The sequence below is a fragment of the Carcharodon carcharias genome, chromosome 1, assembly GCF_017639515.1.
Source record: "Carcharodon carcharias isolate sCarCar2 chromosome 1, sCarCar2.pri, whole genome shotgun sequence".
Taxonomy (NCBI): Eukaryota; Metazoa; Chordata; class Chondrichthyes; order Lamniformes; family Lamnidae; genus Carcharodon; species Carcharodon carcharias.
The window spans coordinates 259708176-259732505 of record NC_054467.1 but is presented as its reverse complement, the minus strand read 5'-3'; the positions used below and the strand labels follow the sequence as shown (position 1 = coordinate 259732505).

The following is a 24330-nucleotide window of genomic DNA, read 5'->3' as shown; positions in this document are numbered from 1 at the left end:
GGGGGGGGGGGGGGGGGGGGGGGGGGAGGTGGGGAGGTCAAGGCCAGTCCCTGAATACTGGAGGAGGCAGTGGAAGGGCGGGTGCTTCTCGTGTGACTGATAACCGATGCAACCCATTAGGAATGCGCCGTTGTGATTGACGGTTTTACTCACCAATAGGAACAGAGAGTGTTGCAGTCCCGGTGTGTTGGAACCAATCGGAATGCAATCCATGGCCCTGGCACTGTCGAGCGGGGGGGGGGGGGGGGGGGGGGGGGGGGGGGGGGAGGGGGTCCGGGGTAAAAAAAAACGGCTGCGGGGCTCTGATTGACAGTTGCTGCTGCCAATAGAGAAGCAGCTTTCTTCGGGGTTGCCCAATGAGGAGGGGGAGAGGTGTGGGCTGGCGCGTGAGGCGCTTGATAGACAGGGCGTTGCGGCCAATGGGAGTAGGCGGGCGGTGCGGATTGAGCCAATGCGGAGGGGTCTTCTTCCCCCCCCCCCCCCCCCCCTTCCCTCCTCCCCGGGCGATTGATGGACAGCGGCTGCAGGAGGGAGGAGGGAGGATGGGGCCGCTGGTGTTCGGCTGCTGGGTGGTTCTCCTCCTGCTCCAGCGGACACTGGTCATTGCAGGTGAGTTCATGCATTGGAGAGGTCACCCCGGCTAAACCCGCCCGGGGGTGGGGGGGAAGCCCATTGCCAGGACTGGTCCATCTGGCCATAGCCCCGAGTCTGACAGCTCCCCCACCCCCAACCCCACACCCTCCATCACTCCCCACCCCCCCACTGCACCCCTCCAACCCCACCCCCCCCACTGCACCCCTCCGACCCCACCCCCCCCCACTGCACCCCTCCAACCCCACCCCCCCCACTGCACCCCTCCGACCCCACCCCCCCCCACTGCACCCCTCCAACCCCACCCCCCCCACTGCACCCCTCCGACCCCACCCCCCCCCCACTGCACCCCTCCGACCCCACCCCCCCCCCACTGCACCCCTCCGACCCCACCCCCCCCACTGCACCCCTCCGACCCCACCCCCCCCCCACTGCACCCCTCCGACCCCACCCCCCCCACTGCACCCCTCCGACCCCACCCCCCCCCCACTGCACCCCTCCGACCCCACCACCCCCCCCACTGCACCCCTCCGACCCCACCACCCCCCCCACTGCACCCCTCCGACCCCACCACCCCCCCCACTGCACCCCTCCGACCCCACCACCCCCCCCACTGCACCCCTCCGACCCCACCCCCCCCCCACTGCACCCCTCCGACCCCACCCCCCCCACTGCACCCCTCCGTCCCCACCCCCCCCCCACTGCACCCCTCCGACCCCACCCCCCCCCCCACTGCACCCCTCCGACCCCACCCCCCCCACTGCACCCCTCCAACCCCCTCACTCTCCCCCCCAACCCCCTCACGCTCCCCCCCAACCCCCTCACGCTCCCCCCCCAACCCCCTCACTCTCCCCCCCCAACCCCCTCACTCTCCCCCCCAACCCCCTCACTCTCCCCCCCAACCCCCTCACTCTCCTCTCCCCCCCAACCCCCTCACTCTCCCCCCCAACCCCCTCACTCTCCCCCCCAACCCCCTCACTCTCCCCCCCAACCCCCTCACTCTCCCCCCCCAACCCCCTCACTCTCCCCCCCCAACCCCCTCACTCTCCCCCCCCAACCCCCTCACTCTCCCCCCCCAACCCCCTCACTCTCCCCCCCCAACCCCCTCACTCTCCCCCCCAACCCCCTCACTCTCCCCCCCAACCCCCTCACTCTCCCCCCCCAACCCCCTCACTCTCCCCCCCCAACCCCCTCACTCTCCCCCCCCAACCCCCTCACTCTCCCCCCCCAACCCCCTCACTCTCCCCCCCAACCCCCTCACTCTCCCCCCAACCCCCTCACTCTCCCCCCCCAACCCCCTCACTCTCCCCCCCCAACCCCCTCACTCTCCCCCCCCAACCCCCTCACTCTCCCCCCCCAACCCCCTCACTCTCCCCCCCAACCCCCTCACTCTCCCCCCCCAACCCCCTCACTCTCCCCCCCCAACCCCCTCACTCTCCCCCCCCAACCCCCTCACTCTCCCCCCCCAACCCCCTCACTCTCCCCCCCCAACCCCCTCACTCTCCCCCCCCAACCCCCTCACTCTCCCCCCCAACCCCCTCACTCTCCCCCCCAACCCCCTCACTCTCCCCCCCAACCCCCTCACTCTCCCCCCCAACCCCCTCACTCTCCCCCCCAACCCCCTCACTCTCCCCCCCAACCCCCTCACTCTCCCCCTCCCCAACCCCCTCACTCTCCCCCCCCAACCCCCTCACTCTCCCCCCCCAACCCCCTCACTCTCCCCCCCCAACCCCCTCACTCTCCCCCCCCCAACCCCCTCACTCTCCCCCCCCAACCCCCTCACTCTCCCCCCCCAACCCCCTCACTCTCCCCCCCCCAACCCCCTCACTCTCCCCCCCCCAACCCCCTCACTCTCCCCCCCCAACCCCCTCACTCTCCCCCCCCAACCCCCTCACTCTCCCCCCCCAACCCCCTCACTCTCCCCCCCCCAACCCCCTCACTCTCCCCCCCCCAACCCCCTCACTCTCCCCCCCCAACCCCCTCACTCTCCCCCCCCAACCCCCTCACTCTCCCCCCCCCAACCCCCTCACTCTCCCCCCCCAACCCCCCCACTCTCCCCCCCCCAACCCCCCCACTCTCCCCAACCCCCCCACTGCACCCCCACTCCCCCCCCCACTGCACCCCCACTCCCCCCCCCACACCCCTCCCCCCACTCCCCCCCTACTGCCCCCTTCCCCCCCCGGACCCTGAGGCAAAGGGAGGCAGCAGGTTCCAGTCCCACTCCCAGCACAAACCCCCCTTCCCTCCCCAACCTCTCAGGTGAATGGTAAAGGAACCCATGGCACCATTTGGTGCACAAGCTCCACTGGCTTGAATGACCTCCTGTTGCTGTAGTCATCCCTAGGATTTCTGCTTGGCTGGCTGGCGGGCGGGGGGGGGGGGGTGTGTGCGGGATTAGCAGGCAAAGCCATAATCTTTTATTGAGCCGGATAAGACACTGAAAGGGGTGGGGTGGGTCATGTTTGCAAACCGAATGGAGTTGTACCCAGTCTGCATTTGGTCTGCCCAGTGTAGAACTGATCCCTTTGTGAATATCGAATAGAGTGTAATAAATTGAAAGAAGTACGTGGAAGCCGCTGGTGATCTCTTGGGAGAGATTAGATCTAGGGTTCAGGGCTTAAAAAATAAGAGGTCTCCCCTGAGAGACGTCTCTCTCAGGTTCGTTAGCCCACGGAATTCTCTTCCCCAGAGGACAGCGGAGGCTGGGTCATTGCAAGCTGAGTGAGACAGATTCTGGATGGACAAAGGAGTTGATCTTGTTGAATGGCCGGAGCAGGCTGAAGGGCCGAATGGCCTACTCCTGCTCCAGAGTCCAATGCTCCATAAAGTCAGAGCCAGACTTTTTCGAGAGCGAAATAAAAAATGCGGAAAATGCTCCAAGTGCTCAGCGGGTCCGTCAGCTTCTGTGAAGAGAAACTTGGAAGTAACATTACCGGTTAACGATCTTTCATGGGAACTGTTAAAAGTTATATTAGACGAAGGGAGGATGGTAGAATGATAAACAGCTGCCATCCAAAAGCAAAAGTGAGTGAAAAACAAAACCTGCAAAGAAAAAAGGAACCAAAACTGGGGCAGAGGTTACGCTCTGTTGAATTGTTGAACTCAATGTTGGGCCCAGAAGGAGCGCAGAGTGCCTAACAGAAAGTTGAGATGATGTCCCTCGAGTTTGCGGTGAGCTTGATTGAAACACTGCAGGAGATCAAGGGTAGAGAGGCTAGTGCGAGAGCAAAGTGGGGTATTAAAATTAATTAAAAGGCTTGGCGGGGGGGGGTCATGTTTGCAAACCGAACGGAGGTGTACCACAAAGCGGTCACCCAGTCTGCGTTCGGTCTGCCCAGTGTAGAACTGATCCCATTGTGAATATCGATTAGAGTGTAATAAGTTGAAAGAAGTACGTGGAAATCAACTGTTGTGCCTGGAAGAAATGTTTTGAGGAATGTGAGAAGGCAGAAGGAAAGAGGGACAGCACCTGAGGAGAGAGAACCATTTACAGCATCAGCTAATGTGGGAACTGGGAGGGGAAGTTGGGTGGTCAGCAGTTTAATGGGAGTAGGATCGAGAGATCAGGAGGTGGGTCTCATGGACAAGATGGGCTCGGAGAGTGGAATGAGGCGAGATAGGAGAGGAACTAGAGAAAGATGCGAGCTCAGGGCTAGGGCAGGGGGAAGAACGAAAGGAAGTTTGGCCAGACAGACTAATGGAAGGGAGGAATGAGGCAGAGGCAGCTGATCGGATTGTCTCAATCTTAGCGACAAAGAAACCCATGAGCTCCTCACACTTATTGTTGGAGTTAGGGGTAGAGGGGGTGGGGAGAGGGGTTTAAGAAGACGAACTGCAGTGAAGAAAAGAAGCCGGGGGCTATTTTTGCATCCCAGGATGATCCTGGGTTGGTGAACAGTTTTAGCAGATGAGAGTAGTACATGATAATGCCTAATGTGGTCCAGTCAGATCTGTCAGTGGATGGCTGAATCATTTGAACACCGTATCCTTTTAAGCCTGCATCCCTTGGACTTAATGGAGTGGAGATGAGGCCCTTATGGGGAATGGACTCCGTGTAAGAGAGTAATGGTTTTATTGGGTACTAAGATGTCGAAGTTGGAGGTTGGGGTGGATTGAGCAGATTGGTAGTTGCAGAGATATCATGGTGAAAGGCTAGACAACTGAGATTTTGGAGGTGAATTGGGTGCAGTTGTTTTTCTAGGGATGGGCACAGGAAGGAGGTAGGGTTGAGGCGTGGAAGGGGAATATGGAGGGAGATCTCTTTAGGGAAGTGATCAGAGACGGCCTTATCTGTGATTAATATCAAAGGTTTAGCCATGTTGCAGGGTCAAGGGGTATCCATGATAGTTGTAAACTCCTGTTCGCTGATCCTACCCAAATCTATTTAAACTGGAATACCCTATCATTATGATATTAATATAATATATTGATATATAACATATATGTGTATCAATATAATATATATAATATCATTATAATACTCTATATTCATATGTAGGGACCTGTTCTCTGCAAACAGAAGGAATACACTCAAGCCTTGCATCTTTTCTGAATTACCCGGGAGCTTGGGGAACCAATAGTTCCCCATTGCTTTTCCATGGCAATGCCTAGGCCAATCGGAGTTGACTTTCCAACCAATCAGCACCTTTTTCTCCTGTAGTATAAATTGTTGTGATCATTTGAAATTTGGCATTTTTGCATTTGTCCTGATGAATACAAGATGAAAAGCTTCAATGACATGTCTCTCTTTTCAGCAAAAAAAAAGTACTTTTCAAATAGCAAGAAACTGAGAAATGGTTGGCAAGTCTCTGATTAGCTGAGGCGTTGTCATGGAGAAGGATGTGGTTGCTTGTGTTTGTCCTGATGAGTGCAAGACAAAAATCTTCAGCAACATGTCTCTCTTTTCAGCAACATTCAAATACTCTTATCAATGGATTAATGTTTAATGAATCAATGTTTAATGTCTATCTTTTTAAACCTTTAAAACAGGTCTAGGAGTTAATGAATATTTGTATTTCCAAGTTCTCAGTCCTGGAGACATAAGCTACATCTTTCAGACGAATCTGGCCAAGGACTTTGGTGGTATCTTTGTAAGTACCGGCTAGTTTTTCCAATCATGCTGTGGTTCTCTAGACCCCTGCTGTTTCAGCCCCTTCCAACGTAACAAGGAGCGTAGGTCACGTGAACAATGTTAGTCTTCTCATTTCTTGAGTTCATTAGAGAAGGAAAGAAACAGTTTCCAGTTGCATAGCAACTTTTGAGCTCTCAAGATGTCGCAAAGATGTCCCTATGTCTTCATGAAGTACTTTTGAAGCGTAGTCACTGTTGTAATGTAGGCGATGCGGCAGCCAATTTGCACCAAGCATGACCCCACAAACAGCAACAGGATAATGACCAGATAATTTTTTTTGTGATGTTGCTTGAGGGATAAATATTGGTCAGGGTATTGGGGAGAACGCCTTTGCACTTCTAGTAGAGGCTGAAGATTCATTTGCATCTACCCAACATGGCAAATAGGGTCTCAGTTCAACATCTGATCTGATAGTCAGCGCTCGACAGTGTAGTACTCCTTCAGTACTGTACTGTAGTGTAAGCCTTGATTATGTGGTCAGGTCTGTGGAGTGAGGTCCCTTTAGGGAGTGTTTAGAATGCTTAGCAGAGGTAAGGCTGTCGAGGGGGCTAGATTGTACCGAAGTTGCTCTCATGCCCCTGCCTAGCGATCATGTGACTGTTTTTTGGCTGGCTGGCATTAATTGCCTATTCCTAATTGCCCTTGAGAAGGTGGTGGTGAGCTGTCTTCTTGAACCGCTGCAGTCCATGTGGTGTAGGTACACCCACAGTGCTGTTAGGGAGGGAGTTCCAGGATTTTGACCCAGCGACAGTGAAGGAACGGCGATGTATTTCCAAATCAGGAAGGTGAGTGGCTTGGAAGGGAACTTCCAGGTGGTGGTGTTCCCATGTTCCCATGTATCTGCTGCCCTTGGCCTTCTAGATGGGAGTGGTCATGGGTTTGGAAGGCGCTGTCGAAGGAGCCTTGGTGAATTCCTGCAGTGCGTCTTGTAGATAGTACACACTGCTGCTACTGTGGAGGGAATGAATGTTTGTGGAGGGTGTTCCAATCAAGCAGGCTGCTTTGTCCTGAGGGAATGGGGCTCGACTTATGCCTCATCCAGGCACAGTAGCTCAGGTAGAAGCATGGGGAAGCTGGAGATGGAGCCTAGAAGTTCCTGCAGTTTTCTGCCAATGAAGGTGGAGGCCATTGCTGCAGTGGACTTCTGCAGAATGTTCAAAAATGGAATCTCTTCCCCCCCCCAGACTCTTCCTGCGCTGATAAGAAATAGGAGCAGTAGGATATTCAGCCCATCGATCCTGCTCTGCCATTTGATAAGATCGTGGCTGATCTGATTATGGTCTTTATTCCACTTTACTGTCTGCCACCCCATAACCCTTGACTCGCTTGTAGATCAAAAACCATCTAACTCAGCCTTGAATATATTCAATGACCCAGCCTCTCCTGCTCTCTGGGGAAGAGAATTCCATTGGCTAACGACCTATGAAAGAAGAAATTCCTCCTCATCTCAGTCTTAAATGTTCGAGCCCTTATTTTGAAAATGTGTCCCCCTAGTTCTAGATTTCCTGACAAGAGGAAAGCATTCTCTTGGTATCTACCCCCCTCAGAATCTTATTGTGGGCGTCACTGGTTAGGCCAGCGTTCATTGCCCATCCCTAGTTGTCCTTGAGAAGGTGGTGGTGAGCTGCCTTCTTGAACCGCTGCAGTCCCTGCGGTGTAGGAGCACCCACAGTGCTGTTAGGGAGGGAGTCACAGGATTTTGATCCAGTGACAGTGAAGCCGATATAGTTTCAGGTCGATGTTAACCCTCAAGATGTGGATATTGCTTGATTAAATGATGGTAACACTAATAGGTGTGAACATAAGAACTAGGAGCAGGATTAGGCAATTCAGCCCCTCGAGCCTGCCCCGCCATTCAATACGATCATGGCTGATCTCATTTTGGCCTCAACTCCAATTTCCCGCCCTCTCCCCATAACCTTTCAACCCGTTACTAATTAAAAATCTGTCTATCTCCTTAAATTTATTCAGCATCCCGGCATCCACTGCACTCTGAGGTATTGAATTCCACAGATTCATGACCCTTTGAGCAAAGTAATTCCTCCTCATCTCTGATTTAAATCTTCCACCTCTTACCTTAAAACTATGGCCTCTCATTCTAGAATGCCCCACAAGGGGAAACATCCACTCAATGTCTACTTTGTCTATCCCCTTTAGCATCTCATGTACCTCAATTAGATCTCCTCTCATCCTTCTAAACTCTAGCGAGTATAGGCCTAAACTGCTCAATCTCTCCTCATAAGACAAGCCCCGGATCTCTGGAATCAATCTAGTGAACCTCCTCTGAACAGCCTCCAATGCAAATACATCCTTCCTCAAGGAAGGGGACCAAAACTGTGCCCAGTACACCAGGTGGGGTCTCACCAATACCTTGTACAGTTGCAACAACACTTCCCTATTTTTATACTCTATTCCTTTAGCAATAAATGCCAAAATTCCATTTGCCTTCCTTATTAACTGTTGTACCTGCATACTAGCTTTCAGCAATTCATGCACGAGGACACCCAGATCCCTCTGCACTGAAGCATCCTGAAGTTTCTCTCCATTTAAATAATAAATTGCCTATTTGTTCTTCCAACCAAAATGGATAACCTCACACTTATCCACGTTAAACTCCATCTACCAAATTTTGGCCCATTCACCTAACCTGCCCATATCCATTTGTAAATTTCTTATTTCTTCATTACAACTTACTTTCCCACCTATTTTGGTGACACCTACAAATTTAGCTATAGTACCTTCTATCCCTGAATCCAAGTCATTAATATAGATTGTAAATAGTTGGGGGCCAAGGACCGAACCCTGTGGCACCTCACTAGTTACCACTTGCCATCCAGAAAAAGACCCAACTCTCTGCTTTCTGTTGGTTAGCCAATCCTCTGTCCAAGCGAATATATTACCCCTAACTCCGTGTGATCTTATCTTGTGTATTAATCTTTTGTGCGGCACCTTATCAAAGGCCTTCTGGAAGTCCAGATATACTACATCTACAGGATCCCCATTATCCACTTTGCTTGTCACATCTTCAAAGAACTCTAGCAAATTAGTCAAACACGATTTACTCTTCATAAAACCATGCTGACTCTGATGGATTGCATTTTGACTTTCCAAATGCCCCATTACTACCTCCTTAATAATGGATTCCAACAATTTCCCAACAACAGACGGTAAACTAACTGGTCTTTAGTTTCCTACTTTCTGTCAACACCCCCCCCACCACCCCTTTTTGAATAAGGGCGTTATATTAGCATTTTTCCATTCCTTTGGAACCTTTCCAGAAGCCAGGGAATTTTGGAATATTATTACCAATGTATCCACTCTCTGTGCTGCCACTTCCTTTAAGACCCTGGGATGTAGGCCATCAGATCCTGGGGACTTGTCACCCTTTAATCCCAGTAATTTGCTCAGTACTTTTTCTCTAGTGAAGGGGAGATGGTTAGATTCTTCCTTATTGGAGATGGTCATTGTCTGATACTTGTGGCGCGAATATTACTTGCCACTTATCACCCCGACCCTGATTGTTGTCCAGGTCTTACTACATTTGGACATGGACTGCTTCAGTATCTGAAGAGTCATGAATGATGCTGAACATTGTGCAATCATCAATGAACATCCCCACATCTGACCTTATGATGGAAGGAAGGTCATTGATGAAATGTCCTGGGGGTTACCATTGACTAGAAATTGAACTGGACTAGCCATATAAATACTGTGGCTACAAGACCAGGTCAGAGGCTAGGAATCCTGCAGCGAATCCTGACTCCCTAAAGTCTGTCCACCATCTACAAGGCACAAGTCAGGAGTGTGATGGAATACTCCCCACTTGCCTGGATGAGTACAGCTCCAACAACACTCAAGAAGCTTGACATCATCCAGGACAAAGCAGCCCTCTTGATTGGCACCACATCCACAAACATTCAGTCCCTCCACCACCGACGCGCAGTAGCAGCAGTGTGTACCATCGACAAGATGCACTGCAGGAACTCACCAAAGCTGCTTACACAGCACCTTCCAAACCCATGACCACTACCACCTAGAAGGTCAAGGGCAGCAGACAGATGGGAACACCACCACCTGAAAGTTTCTCTCTAAACCACTCACCATCCTGACTTGGAAATATATCGCCATTCCTTCACTGTCGCTGGGTCAAAATCCTGGAACTTCCTCCCTAACAGCACTGTGGGTGTACCTACACGACGTGGACTGCAGCAGTTCAAGAAGACAGCTCACCACCACCTTCTCAAGGGCAATTAGGGATGGGCAAGAAATGTTGGCCCAGCCTGCGATGCCAACATCCCATTAATTAATTTTTTAAAAAGCTGAAGATGGGACCTCCAAGAATCACAACCATCTTCCTTTGTGCTGGGCATTACGTGAACCAGTGGAGAGTTTTCCCCCCCGATTGCCATTGACTTCAGTTTTGCTAGGGCTTCTTGATGCCACACTCAGTCAAATGTGGCCTTGATGTCAAGGGCAGTCACTCTCACCTCACCTCAGGAGTTCAGCTCTTTTGTCCACGTTTGGATCAAGGCTGTAATGAGGACAGGAGTTGAGTTGCCTTGGCTGATCAGAAATTGAGTGTCAGGGAGCAGGTTATTGCTGAATCAATGCCTGTTGATAATCTTCATCATTCCAACCCCTTTGCAATAAAGGCCAACATTCCAGCTGCCTTCCTAATTACTTGCTGTACCTGCATGCTGACTTTTTGTGATTTATGTACAAGGACACTGGGTCCCTTTGTACCACGGCATTCTGCATTCTCTCTCCTTTTTAAATAATGCTCTACTTTTCTATTGTTCCAGCCAAAATGGACAACCTCAAATTTCCTCACATTATATTCCATCTGCCAACTTTTTGCATACTCACTTAACCCATCTGTACTCCTTTGCAGCCCCTTGGTATCCCCTTCATAACTTGCTTTCCTTCCCATCTTTGTATCATCAGAAAATTTGGCTACAATACAGTTGGTCCCTTCAGCCAAGTCATTAATATATTCAGAAGGGGTCATCAACAGTGCTATCAAGCAGCACTTGGCTTTGCAATAACCTGCTCACTGGCGCCCAGTTTGGGTTCCGCCAGGGCCACTCAGCTCCTGACCTCATTACAGTTTTGGTTCAAACATGGACAAAAGAGCTGAACTCTCGAGGTGAGGTGAAACTGACTTCCATGGTAACTGTGGAACTATCATTGATTAGGGGAGGCAATCTGGTGTCCTTACCTAGTCTGGCCTCACTCTACACCCACGGGTTGACTCTTGAGTGCCCTCTGAAATGGTCTAGCAAGATACTCAGCTGTGCCACACTGCTATGGAAAAGTTGAACCATTTGGGATTGGGCAAGAAATGTTGGCATTGCCAGCAATGTCCACATCCCCATGGAAGACTGAGAAAAATGGTTAGAATATTGACTTTGCATTTCTTTATGCAGCACACAAGATATGAGCAGATCTATCTGGTTCCTGCTGACCCATCCCATGCCTGCGGTGACCTAAACAACGGAGCTTTCATTCAGGATCAGATTGCCTTGGTGGAGCGCGGGTAAGTTTTAACAGCTCAGTCAGCTCCAGCCTGGAGTAACGACCTGCATTTCATGCACCTTTCACAAGCTCAAGTGTTCCAAAACACTTTCGAACCAATGAGGTACTTTGAAGCGTCATTGCAGTTAGAAACATGGGATCGGGGAGGTCATTCCACCCCTTGAGTCTGTTCTGCTATCCTACAGATCATAGAAACATAAAATATAGGAGCAGTAGGCCATTCGGCCCTTCGAGCCTGCTCCACCATTCATTATCATGACTGATCTGTACCTTAATTCCACTCTACATGCCTTCGTTCCGGACCTCTCATCACCTTTACCCAACGAGAATCTATTCATCTCACTTTAGGAATTTCCGATGGACCCCCCTGCGTCACCTGCTTTCTGAGGGAGAGAGTTCCAGATTGTGCAATTTCCCTTTGTGTGAGGAAGTGCTTCCTGACGTCACCCCCTGAATGGCCTGGCTTGAATTTTGAACTCGTTCAGGACTGCCCACCATCAGGAAGCAGTCTCTTTCTTATCTGTCCTACCTACTCATTATAATGATCTTAAACACTTCAGCCAAATCACCGCTTAATCTTCTGTACCCAATGGAATACAGGCCTCATCTATGCAGCCTGTCCTTTATAATTTAACTCTTTTAGCCTTGTATCACCCTGGTGAGTCTGCGCTGCACCCACTCCAAGGCCAATACATCCTCCCTGAAGCGTTGTACTCAGAACCGAATACATTCCTTCAACTGATGTCACAACAGAACTCTGTAGAATAGATTCCACTCCTTTGTATTCCGGAGCATCGAGCTAAAGGCTAACGTTCCTTTAGACTTTTGAAGTAATTTTTGTACTTGTCCACCAACTTGCAGTGATGTCTGTACTTGGACCTTCAAATCTCTCTGATCCTCCAAAGCCGTTAGCTTCTAACCCTGTGGAAAATACTCTGATCCATCTTTCTTAGTGGATGGAGTCGTACACACCCATATTAAACTCCATCTGGCACATTTTTGACAACTCACTTAATTTATCAATGTCCCTTTGCAACTTTCTGCTCTTATCTACACCAGTTACAGTGCCACTGAACGTGGTGTCACCAGCAGACTTGGAGGTGAGGGTCTATCTCTCTTCAATGACAACTATGGTGAAAAGCTGAGGCCCTAGTGCAGCTCCTTGGGGGACATCACCAGTCGCACCCAGCCAATTAGAGTACATATCCATTTGCCCTATTCTCCGTCTCCCACCTCCCAACTGCCAACCAATTCCCTACTGTTGTAATACAGCAAGGGTGGCAGCCAATTTGCACACAGTAAGATCCCACAAACAGCAATCAGATCTCCTGGCCAACATTCCTCCCTTAACTAAAAATAAACCAGGCTAACTGGCCGCTTGTTTATTTGCTTTTTATGTGATCCTCCTGTGCATAGATAGGCTGCTATGTTCCATTCATTAAAAGAAATGCATTGTAAAGAGCTTCGGAATGTCCTAGTGTACAAATGAAAAGCTTCCAATTTTTTTTTGTTTATTTATCTCTAACTTGTGTCCCTGGAAATCCTAATGGTCACCTTGAACGAATTGGCTGGTTCGGGTTTTATCAACTTCCATCAGATCATTTAAAAGTCTTGTTCCGTTGATTGGATGGCTTTCGAATCTCTCAGTATTTCAGGATAATAGTCTTCAGCCTGGTTCTGCTGTGCCTGAGCACTTTAGAGCAGCTACTTTGATACCACCAGCTCTTCTCCCTGGTGGCTGAGCGGGTTCATGCATGGTTTGGCCTAACATAACGTTAAGCCACACTGAGCAGATAGGGGAAAATCAGACCCCCAATTGCTGTGCGTGTGCGGACATCGGGGGGGGGGGGCAGGCTCGGTTGTGATGGTCGAAGGGCCAGGCCGTGCATGAAGACCTGGTCTCCTTGCCTGAGGCCTTGAAGGGATTCGGGGACCCCAAGGAAATTGTACTCATGGCGAGAGCCAGCCCTTCCCAATTGCTCCCCTCCCTTTGTGAAGTAGCAAAATGTGTTTGTGTGTCTCTGTGTCCCATAGGGCCTGCTCGTTCTTGTCCAAAGCACGGGTTATTCAGGAGCATGGTGGCAGGGCAGTGATCATCTCGGACAACATGTACGACAATGACAGCTCATATATCGAGATGGTGCAGGATGGGACGTCCAGAGACAGCGACATCCCAGCACTGTTCCTCCTCGGGAAGGATGGGTGAGTTTGGGTCTGAGTTGGGCCGGCAGTGAGATCATCTTCATCCACATTGGGGCCAACATCTCCACTAACTTCTTGGGAAAAAAACATCTAGTGGAACTGGACTAGTAAACCAGAAAATGTCAAGTCAAGCAGGGGAGTTATGATGAAGCTTTATAAAGCTCTGGCTAGGCCACAAATAGAGAATTACAGAGATAAAAATAGAGAATTACATCCAGTTCTGGTCACCCACTTTAGGAAGGATGTGAGGATCCCTGAGTGGGTGGAGAGGAGATTTACCAGAATGGTTCCAGGGTTAAGGGATTTTAGCTACAAGGTGAGGCTGGAGAAGCTGGGGTTGTTCTCCTTGGAGCAAAGGGGGTTGAGGGGAGATTTAATAGAGGTGTACAAGATTATGGCAGGTTTGGATAAGATAAACAAAGCAAAGCTCTTCTTGTTAGCTGATGGTACAAGCCCTAGTGGGAGGGGGGGGGAGGGGGTGGCGGGGATGGGGGGGGCAAGGTTTTGGGCAAGAGATGCAGGGGGATGAGAGGAAGAACTTTTTTTTACACAGTGCCTGGTAATGCCTTGGAACTTGCTGTGTACGAGGGTGTTGGAAGCAGAGACGATGAATGATTTTGAAAGGAATTTAGATGGGCATTTGAGGGAAGTAAACCTGTAGTGAGGGAGTGAGACTGACTGGATTACTCTACAGAGAGCTGACATGGACTTGGACCAAATAGCCTCCTTCTGTACTATTATGACTCTATATTTAGACCTCCTACCCCCTCCCCCCCACCAGCTAGGAATTGTTTTAATAAGCAGGGTGTAATTTAAGGTCTTTGGCAAAAGAAAGAGAGGTAGCATGTTTATTTTTTACTACACACAGCTGTGATCTGGAATGCACTGCCTGAAAGGCTGGTGGAAGCAGATTTTAATCAGCATTCAAAAGGGGAGTGGGATAAACACTTGAAGGGATGGGAATAGCGGGGTCGTGGAAATAGTTGGACAGATTGACAAGAATACTTGAAGGGGAAAGTTACAAGGCTATGGGGAGAGACGAGCGACACTGAATGTCTGAGGATGGAACAGGACACGAGTGTGACATAGCACGGCAGCGGAACTCCTGGTGGGAGTAACTACAAGCGGGAGCAGCCATGGGGAGAGAGCAGGGTAGTGAGGTTAGTTGGATAGCTTTTTTTCAAAAAAGCCGGTACAGGCATGGTGAGCCGAATGGCCTCCTTCTGTGCAGCATCATTCTATGACCCCTAAAATGAGTCTTTTGATGAAATGTCACTTAGGTCACAGTTAGAGCACTGGGCTGCAGTTCCGGGTGTCCCATTTATAGAAATGGCCTTTCAGAAGCTAGTGAAAGTAAAGTTTTTTGCGGTGTGACTGGGCATTGATACTGCTTTCTTTCTCCACTGTCGGGCAGGTACATGATCAGACGATCGCTGGAGTTACATGGCCTCCCGTGGGCTGTGATCTCCATACCGGTGAACGTGAGTGGGATCCCGACGTTTCAACTCAAACAGCCGCCATGGACTCTCTGGTGAACACAGACCCTGGTCTCCACCTGCCCATTTGCACTAGTCCCATTTTCCGAAAGGTCCTCTCCTGATCAAATTAAGTATTTGTAATGTTTGTGGTTTCGCACTTTTATTTAATAAATGAATCTGCTGTTCACTTTTACCCCCTCCCCAGTATTTTTTTCTCTCACTCCATAGGTCCTGACTCGCAAGGGGAGTACAAGTTCAGGAGTATACTCAGTCTCCTGTACTCGCCCATTTCCATGCCTGATTTTCTCTCACTCCTGCAGTTGCTGACTCCTATGGGGACACTTGTTCATGAGAACAGTCACTCCCCAGTCCTCATCTGTTCTTCAGGAAGTGAACCCAGATGGTGGTTACTTAAAGAGCATCATCAAACCCTGTCCTGATACCTGCTTGGGCCAATGGACAGGGAACCCCAGCTGCACTGGAGGGGAGTGCAGAGGAGATTCACCAGGATGTTGCCTGGGATGAAACATTTAAGTTATGAAGAGAAGTTGGATAGACTTGGGTTGTTTTCATTGGAGCAGAGAAGACTGAGGGGCGACCTGATCGAGGTGTACAAGATTATGAGGGGCGTGGATAGGAAGCAGCTGTTCCCCTTAGTTGAAGGGTCAGTCACAAGGGGACACAAGTTCAAGGTGAGAGGCAGGAGGTTTAGGGGGGATGTGAGGAAAAACATTTTTTACCCGGAGGGTGGTGACGGTCTGGAATGCGCTGCCTGGGAGGGTGGTGGAGGCGGGTTGCCTCACATCCTGGATGAGCACTTGGCACGTCATAACATTCAAGGCTATGGGCCAAGTGCTGGTAAATGGGATTAGGTAGGAAGGTCAGGTGTTTCTCATATGTCGGTGCAGACTAGATGGGCTGAAGGGCCTCTTCTGTACTCTGTGATTATCTTGGCACACATCCTTGCTGGCCCAAGGCTGTTGAAGTCCATCTGCCTTTTTTTTTATTCGTTCATGAGATGTGGGCATCGCTGGCAATGCGAGCATTTATTGCCCGTCCCTAACTACCCTTGAGGTGGTGGTGGTGAGCTACCTTCTTGAACTGCTGCAGTCCATGTGGTGTAGGTACACCCACAGTGCTGTTAGGGAGGGAGTTCCAGGATTTTGACCCAGTGACAGTGAAGGAACGGTGATATATTTCCAAGTCAGGATGGTTAGTGACTTGGAGGGGAACTTCCAAGTGGTGGTGTTCCCATCTATCTGCTGCCCTTGTTCTTCTAGATGGTAGTGGTCATGGGTTTGGAAGGTGCTGTCTAAGGAGCCTTGATGAATTCCTGCAGTGCATCTTGTTGATGGTACACACAGCTGCTACTGTGTGTCGGTGGTGGAGGGAGTGAATGTTTGTGGATGTGGTGCCAGTCAAGCGGGTTGCTTTGTCCTGGACAGTGTCAAGCTTCTTGAGTGTCGTGGGAGCTGCACTCATCCAGGCAAGTGGGGAGTATTCCATCACATTCCTGACTTGTGCCTTGTAGATGGTGGACAGACTTTGGAGAGTCAGTTGGTGAGTTACTTGTTGCAGGATTCCCAGCCTCTGACCTGTTCTTGTAGCCACAGTATTTATATGGCTAGTCCAGTTCAGTTTCTGGTCAATGGTAACCCCCAGGATGTTGATAGTGGATGATTCAGTGATGGTAATGCCATTGAATGTCAAGGGGCAATGGTTGGATTGTCTTTTGTTGGAGATGGTCATTGTCTGACACTTGTGTGGCATGAATGTTACTTGTCCAGGTCTTGCTGCATTTGGACATGGACCACTTTCATTGGGATTCATTTTTCGTGGGGTGTGGGTATCACTGACAAGGCTGACATTTGCCCATCCCTAATTGCCCTTGAACTGAGTGGATTACTGGACCATTTCAGAGGGCATTTAAGAATCAACCACATTGCTGTGGGTCTGGATTCACAAGAGATCAGACCAGGGCAGATTTCCTTCTCTAAAGGACATTAGTGAACCAGGTGGGTTTTGATAACAATTGTTGATAGTTTCATGGTCATTATTACTGAAAGTTGCTTTATATTCCACATTTATTAATTGAATTTAAATGCCTGCAAATTGAGGCAGTTAACCCTGGGCAGGGGGGTGAGGTGAGTGGGAGAAGATGCTCCCCTTTGTCAGAGGAGTGAGGAGTAAAAACAGCCCCTCCCTTTAGGGAAGGAAGTCCGCTCTCCTTACCTGGTCCAGGCTGATAGCTAACTCCAGGCGCACACCAGCGTGGTCGATGCTTAACTGCCCTCTGTAGCAACCAAGCAAGCCACTCGGTTTTGAACAAGCCTGATCAAGGCACTTCAAGGAGGCAGCTCACTTCCCCTTCACCAGGGCTAACTAGGGATGGACAGTGAGCGATTGAGAGAGGGGGGAGACTGTGGGCTGCTGTGGGAATTGTGTGTGTCTCTACTCACAGCTGAACATCTGGCCAACAGCAGGAGACAGAATGAAGACTAGAGAGAGAGAGACTGCAGACTTAATCATGTTTTCCAAACCTTTTATTGAACACGTGCAAGTGGATCATACCTCAGTGCTTTGAGTTTGAGAGGCTGCAATGATTTAATCGGCAGCTAATATTTTGCTGACCCAAGTACAGTCTGACTGAAAGCTACAACCTATCCTAAAGCTAAGTATTTATATAGAATTTCTCTCCAGATTATATGCAACATAAAAAATTTCCACCAAATCCCCTCCCCACCTTTGTCTTCACAAGGCTCATGTTGGTTGCTGATTTATAGGTAACTCAACACCACTACCCACACAAGATCCCATTCGTCTCACAAGGGGTGCCAGCAGCATATTTGACCCTGGTTTGGGGGGGGGGGGGGGGTGGAGATGGAAGCTGGTTGGATTCTGTCCTAATAGTCCAAACACCTGCTCTCCCCAGGACCAGAACACACTGCGCCTCCACCCCCCCACCACCCCCCCCCCCCACCGTTCCTGCACTCCTCCAGGATTCACTGCAGGGCTCCTGAGCACAATTGCAGCTCAAACCGTGCCACACCCTTCACCCCTACTCCATGCTGTTTGAACAACACAACGTCGGACACAGCTTCACTTGCTCTCGTCCTCCAAGGAGCCAGGTACATCACAGACTAACCATGTATCTCAGGGTTATGCTGATAGTTTGAGACAAAGCGAACTGGGAAAAGGCTTCTGGAGCATAAATACCAGCATGGACCAGTTGGGTTGAATGGCCTATTTCCCTACGTAAACCAGTCACGTCAATAGATTTGTCACTTCATACCCAGCGTCTGAATCCATTAGCCTCCTCAGGGGGCGATAGAGAGGCCATGAATATGGTAACAAGTAAAGAATGATTTAGGGTCTGGGCCTCTGAAGACCACAGACCATGCAGATGATAGCACTCCCCAGGGTAGACTGACCAGACACCCTCGGGAGAAGCCTCTCAAACATATGGAGAATTAAAAAGATCATGCCTTTGACCCATTCAGTGGATGTCCCTCTCTCATTCCCAAGGCAGATAGTGGGACAGATACAGATGTGGACACAGATGTCCACACATCCAGAGACCCGATAGGGACCCACAAGCATACAGCGAGACATGCACAGACACACAGATTTCCACACACACACACACACACACACACAGACATAAAGACGAGACACAAACAGACAGCGTAGACACAGAAACCCCAATGAAAAGAGACAGATAACAGAGACCAGCAAACAGAGGCACAGAGAGAAACACACACCAAGACACATAAGAGAGCTTCTGTGTCTCACATGAGCTGAAATGGGGCTGAATGCACTTTGGATCTATTTAAAACTCCTGAGCAGTTTGTGTATTACATGACAATAGAATACAATTGTTATCCTCAGTGAGTTGACGCTCTCCATCCTCACTCTCAATCCCTTGTTTTGGATGCCTCATAATAATCTCACCCCATTTCTTCTGTGTGCGAGTCCCTGTTTGTGCCCTGATTGGCGGGGGCGGGGGGGGTGTGGTGCACTGCAGAAGAACCGAAGCTTCTGGGTGGATTCACTCCTCACTCGTCGGCGATAGAAAGACTGACCGTAGCTCAAACTCCACCTCCCTGCTCCCCCATGCACGCACACTCACCACCCCACCCTGCAACCATCCCCTGCCTTGCCCCATCCATCTCCTTATTCTACGACCCCACCACCTCCCACACATCTCATCCCCGACCCACCAACCAGCCCATTGCCTCGATCAACGGCCAACTACCAACCCAAACTCGGGTCCGTGACCTCCTACGCCTGTGTAGGTCACAAAGCTGGCATCAGCGGGAGGCCTACGGAAATACAACGTGTACCTTCATCCTCCCTCACCATGCGGAGAGAGCAGGAGCACAAGCAGCAAAGGGAGCCAGTCCCTTAGCAAGACAAGGTGGGGAGAGGGTAGAGGGCCGTGTTCATGGAGTACAGCCTCTGGCTCCCCCCCACCCAACAACAACCCCCTTCCCAAAACAACGATTATTTTTTCACTCACACGAAGCAACTGGTGTGATTAATTGACCAGGCTGCCCATGAGTTGCAGTAAGTGCTTTGTACAGAGATTTGTGTGTGTGTGTGTGTGTGTGGATCCTAGGTGTGGTTATTGCATTGGTGAACAGAGGTGCTCTGTAACAGGCCTCTTCCTGCTGAATCCTCCCACTCAGCGCCTGCCTTAAACGTCTGTCATCTCGTCTTCAAGTTCAGCGCTCTCCGCATCAGCCTCAATCTCATCCTCTTCCTCTGAGGTTAAGTCAGGATCGCCAGCCTGAGCCACGCATTTGGGACAGGAGCAGATGAACAGGTAATTTTCCCTTCAAAAATAACACAGGTTTCAGACACAGTCCAGGGTTAGGTACAGAGTAAAGCTCCCTCGACACCGACCCCAGGACAGGTACAGCATGGGGTTAGATACAGAGTAAAGCTCCCTCTACACTGGCCCCATCAAACACTCCCAGGACGGGTACAGCACGGGTTTAGATACAGAGTAAAGCTCCCTCTACACTGTCCCCATCAAACACTCCCAGGACAGGTACAGCACGGGGTTAGATACAGAGTAAAGCTCCCTCTACACTGTCCCCATCAAACACTCCCAGGACAGGTACAGCACGGGGTTAGATACAGAGTAAAGCTCTCTCTACACTGTCCCCATCAAACACTCCCAGGACAGGTACAGCACGGGGTTAGATACAGAGTAAATCTCCCTCTACACTGTCCCCATCAAACACTCCCAGGACAGGTACAGCACGGGGTTAGATACAGAGTAAATGTCCCTCTACACCGTCCCATCAAACACTCCCAGGACAGGTACAGCACGGGGTTAGATACAGAGTAAATGTCCCTCTACACTGCCCCATCAAACACTCCCAGGACAGGTACAGCTCGGGGTTAGATACAGAGTAAAGCTCCCTCTACACTGACCCCATCAAACACTCCCAGGACAGGTACAGCACGGGGTTAGATACAGAGTAAATGTCCCTCTACACTGTCCCCGTCAAACACTCCCAGGACAGGTACAGCACGGGGTTAGATACAGAGTAAAGCTACCTCTACACTGACCCATCAAACACTCCCAGGACAGGTACAGCACGGGGTTAGATACAGAGTAAAGCTACCTCTACACTGACCCATCAAACACTCCCAGGACAGGTACAGCACGGGGTTAGATACAGAGTAAAGCTCCCTCTACACTGACCCCATCAAACACTCCCAGGACAGGTACAGCACGGGGTTAGATACAGAGTAAAGCTCCCTCTACACTGTCCCATCAAACACTCCCAGGACAGGTACAGCACGGGGTTAGATACAGAGTAAAGCTCCCTCCACACTGTCCCATCAAACACTCCCAGGACAGGTACGGCACAGGGTTAGATACAGAGTAAAGCTCCCTCTACACTGTCCCCATCAAACACTCCCAGGACAGGTACAGCACGGGGTTAGATACAGAGGAAACCTCCCTCTACACTGTCCCCATCAAACACTCCCAGGACAGGTACAGCACGGGGTTAGATACAGAGTAAAGCTCCCTCTACACTGTCCCCATCAAACACTCCCAGGACAGGTACAGCACAGGGTTAGATACAGAGTAAACCTCCCTCTACACTGTCCCCATCAAACACTCCCAGGACAGGTACAGTACGGGGTTAGATACAGAGTAAAGCTCCCTCTACACTGTCCCATAAAACACTCCCAGGACAGGTACAGCACGGGGTTAGATACAGAGTAAAGCTCCCTCTACACTGTCCCCATCAAACACTCCCAGGACAGGTACAGCACGGGGTTAGATACAGAGTAAATGTCCCTCTACACCGTCCCATCAAACACTCCCAGGACAGGTACAGCACGGGGTTAGATACAGAGTAAATGTCCCTCTACACTGTCCCATCAAACACTCCCAGGACAGGTACAGCACGGGGTTAGATACAGAGTAAAGCTCCCTCTACACTGTCCCATCAAACACTCCCAGGACAGGTACAGCACGGGGTTAGATACAGAGTAAAGCTCCCTCTACACTGGCCCCATCAAACACTCCCAGGACAGGTACAGCATGGGGTTAGATACAGAGTAAATGTCCCTCTACACTGTCCCCGTCAAACACTCCCAGGACAGGTACAGCACGGGGTTAGATACAGAGTAAAGCTACCTCTACACTGACCCATCAAACACTCCCAGGACAGGTACAGCACGGGGTTGGATACAGAGTAAAGCTCCCTCTACACTGACCCCATCAAACACTCCCAGGACAGGTACAGCACGGGGTTAGATACAGAGTAAAGCTCCCTGTACACTGTCCCTATCAAACACTCCCAGGACAGGTACAGCACGGAGTTAGATACAGAGTAAAGCTCCCTCTACACTGTCCCCATCAAACACTCCCAGGACAGGTACAGCATGGGGTTAGATACAGAGTAAAGCTCCCTCTACACTGTCCCCATCAAACACTCCCAGGACAGATACAGCACGGGGTTAGATACAGAGTAAAGCTCCCTCTACACTGTCCCCATCAAACACTCCCAGGACAGGTACAGCACGGGGTTAGATACAGAGTAAAACTCCCTCTACACTGTCCCCATCAAACACTCCCAGGACAGATACAGCACGGGGTTAGATACAGAGTAAAGCTCCCTCTACACTGTCCCCATCAAACACTCCCAGGGCAGGTACAGCACGGGGTTAGATACAGAGTAAAGCTCCCTCTACACTGTCCCCATCAAACACTCCCAGGACAGGTACAGCACGGGGTTAGATACAGAGTAAAGCTCCCTCTACACTGTCCCCATCAAACACTCCCAGGACAGGTACAGCACGGGGTTAGATACAGAGTAAAGCTCCCTCTACACTGTCCCCATCAAACACTCCCAGGACAGGTACAGCACGGGGTTAGATACAGAGTAAAGCTCCCTCTACACTGTCCCATAAAACACTCCAATAGGCCATCAACTAATATTCATTATATGCCCATTGATTTATATCAAAGACCTAGACTGGAGTGCGGGCATGATTTCAAAATTTACAGATGATACGAAGATTGGAAATGTTGTCAACTGTAATGGGGATAGTCTTGAACTTCAAAAGGACATAGACATGTTGGTGAATTGGGCAGACAAGTGGCAGATGAAGCTCAAAGCAGAGAAGTGAGAAGTGATTTGTCAGGAAAGATATGGTGAGAGTATAAAATAAAGGGAGAGCCTCCAAAGGAGACATAGAAACAGAGGGACCTTGGTGTATAAGCATGTAGATCACCTAAGAGCAGTTAATAAAGCATATAGTATCTTAGGCTTTATTAATAAGGGCGTTGAGTACAAGAGTAAGGAGGTCATATTGAAATTTTATAAGACACTAGTTAGGCCTCTACTGCATCCAGTTCTGGGCACCATACTTGAGGAACGGTGTGAAGGTACTGGAGAGAGTAAAGAAGAGATTCACAAGAAGGATTCCAGGGATGAAGATCTGTAGCCTATGAGGATAGATTGGAGAGGTTGTGACTGTTTTTCTTGGACAAAGGCTGAGAGGAGACTTGATAGAGGTATTCAATATCCTGAGGGTTATGGACAGGGTAAATAGTGAGAGACTGTTCCCACTCAAGAGAACATCAGGAACTAGAGGGCACAGATTCAAAATGATTGGCAAAAGGAGTAAATGTGATGTGAGGAAAAATGTTTTCACCCAGAGGGTGGTTGGAGGCTGGAGGCTGGAACAGACTCTCAGAGGGTGGTAGAGGCAGGTTCGATCGAGGTGTTCAAAAGGGAACAGGACTGCTACCTGAAAAGAGAGAATGTGCAAGGTTACGGGGATAAGGCAGGGGAATGGGACTTGGTGGAACGCTCTTTCAGAGAGCCAGTGCAGACTGGAAGGGCCGAATGGCCTCTCTCTGCACTGTAAAGATTCTGTGATACTGAGTTGTGATGATCTGGAAATGAACTGCCTGAAAGATCTAGATTCAATAATACCTTTCAAAAGTGAATTGGACAAATATTTGAACACCGAGAATATTGCGGGGCCATGGGGAAATGCTACCTGAACAGTTCTATCAATGAGTCAGCACAGGCAAGATGGGCTGAATGGTCACCTCCTCTGCTGTATTATCCAATAATTGTGAGCAGTGTGTTTCTGAACCTGCCCTGTGTTGAGTAGGAAGGTGAGGGTGGGGGTGAGTGAGAAGGCGGGGAGGGGAGGTGGGGGGTGGGGGGGGGGGCGGTGGTGGTGAGGCGCTGGGGAAGGGGAGAGAGGGGCTAGGGGTGAGGGAGTAAGAAGGTTGGGGGGGGGGTGGTGGTGTTGAGTGAGAAGTTGGGAAGGAGGAATGAGAAGGTGGGGGTGAGAGAGGGAGGAGTGAGAACGTGGTGAGGGGGCAGTACCTGAGGATCCTGTGCCGTGTGTGCCTGCTCCGCTCTCGCTGGCAGCAGTCCAGATAAGTGATGCACACCTCCTGTCAAAACACAATACCTCCGCCATCAATTCCATATCTGCCACTTCCTCCGACTGCACTCCTTGACGCACACCAAGGAACGCGAGGCCTTTCAGCCCCTCGAGCCTGTTTACATTGGAACAGGAGATTGCCACTTGGTCCATCAAGACTGTTCTGCTATTCAATTAGACCCTCTTCTATTTATCTCCATTGGTTCTGCAGCCCTTAGGTTTTTGGCAAGGTCACGAGCCATCTCAGTTTAGAGATGAATTATCAGCAGTGAGGAAGCAGAATCCATCAACTAAGGGGGTAATAAACCCCAAGCTGATAACCCCTGCAGAATCAGCTGCTTCAGGGCGGGTAGGGGATAGCAGGAACCTAACCCGCAGGCACCACGTTCCCTCAGCAGGGTCCCAATTCGGTTAAGATCATCCTGTGGCACGCACAGTCGGTATTTATTCGTTCAT

The 24330-nt window shown here is 50.4% G+C and overlaps 2 protein-coding genes across 6 annotated transcripts in view; one reads left to right on the top strand and one right to left on the bottom strand.

Annotated features, from left to right (window-relative positions):
* The first annotated feature begins 498 nt into the window (after window positions 1-498).
* Window positions 499-15130, top strand: LOC121281983 (protease-associated domain-containing protein 1-like). 2 transcript variants are annotated; one of them, XM_041195291.1, is made up of 5 exons: window positions 499-609; window positions 5581-5681; window positions 11149-11258; window positions 13292-13459; window positions 14874-15130. In XM_041195291.1, exons 1-5 carry the CDS (start codon window positions 543-545, stop codon window positions 14992-14994), a joined length of 567 nt encoding a protein of 188 aa, XP_041051225.1. In that variant the 5' UTR covers window positions 499-542; the 3' UTR covers window positions 14995-15130. The 2 variants fall into 2 exon arrangements, with proteins under 2 accessions (XP_041051225.1, XP_041051234.1); XM_041195300.1 differs by having other exon boundaries at window positions 506-609; window positions 5614-5681.
* A 2332-nt stretch (window positions 15131-17462) lies between these two features.
* smyd5 (SMYD family member 5) overlaps window positions 17463-24330 on the bottom strand; it is a 52544-nt gene continuing 45676 nt past the window's right edge. For 3 of the 4 annotated variants that reach the window (XM_041201504.1, XM_041201512.1, XM_041201529.1), the window contains 2 exons: window positions 23814-23884; window positions 17463-19772 (listed from right to left, as the gene is read on the bottom strand). In XM_041201504.1, the coding sequence (XP_041057438.1) occupies window positions 19634-19772; window positions 23814-23884 (210 nt within the window). In that variant the 3' untranslated portion in view covers window positions 17463-19633. The remainder of the gene's footprint in view (window positions 19773-23813; window positions 23885-24330) is intronic. The other variant, XM_041201520.1, reaches the window with a different exon arrangement.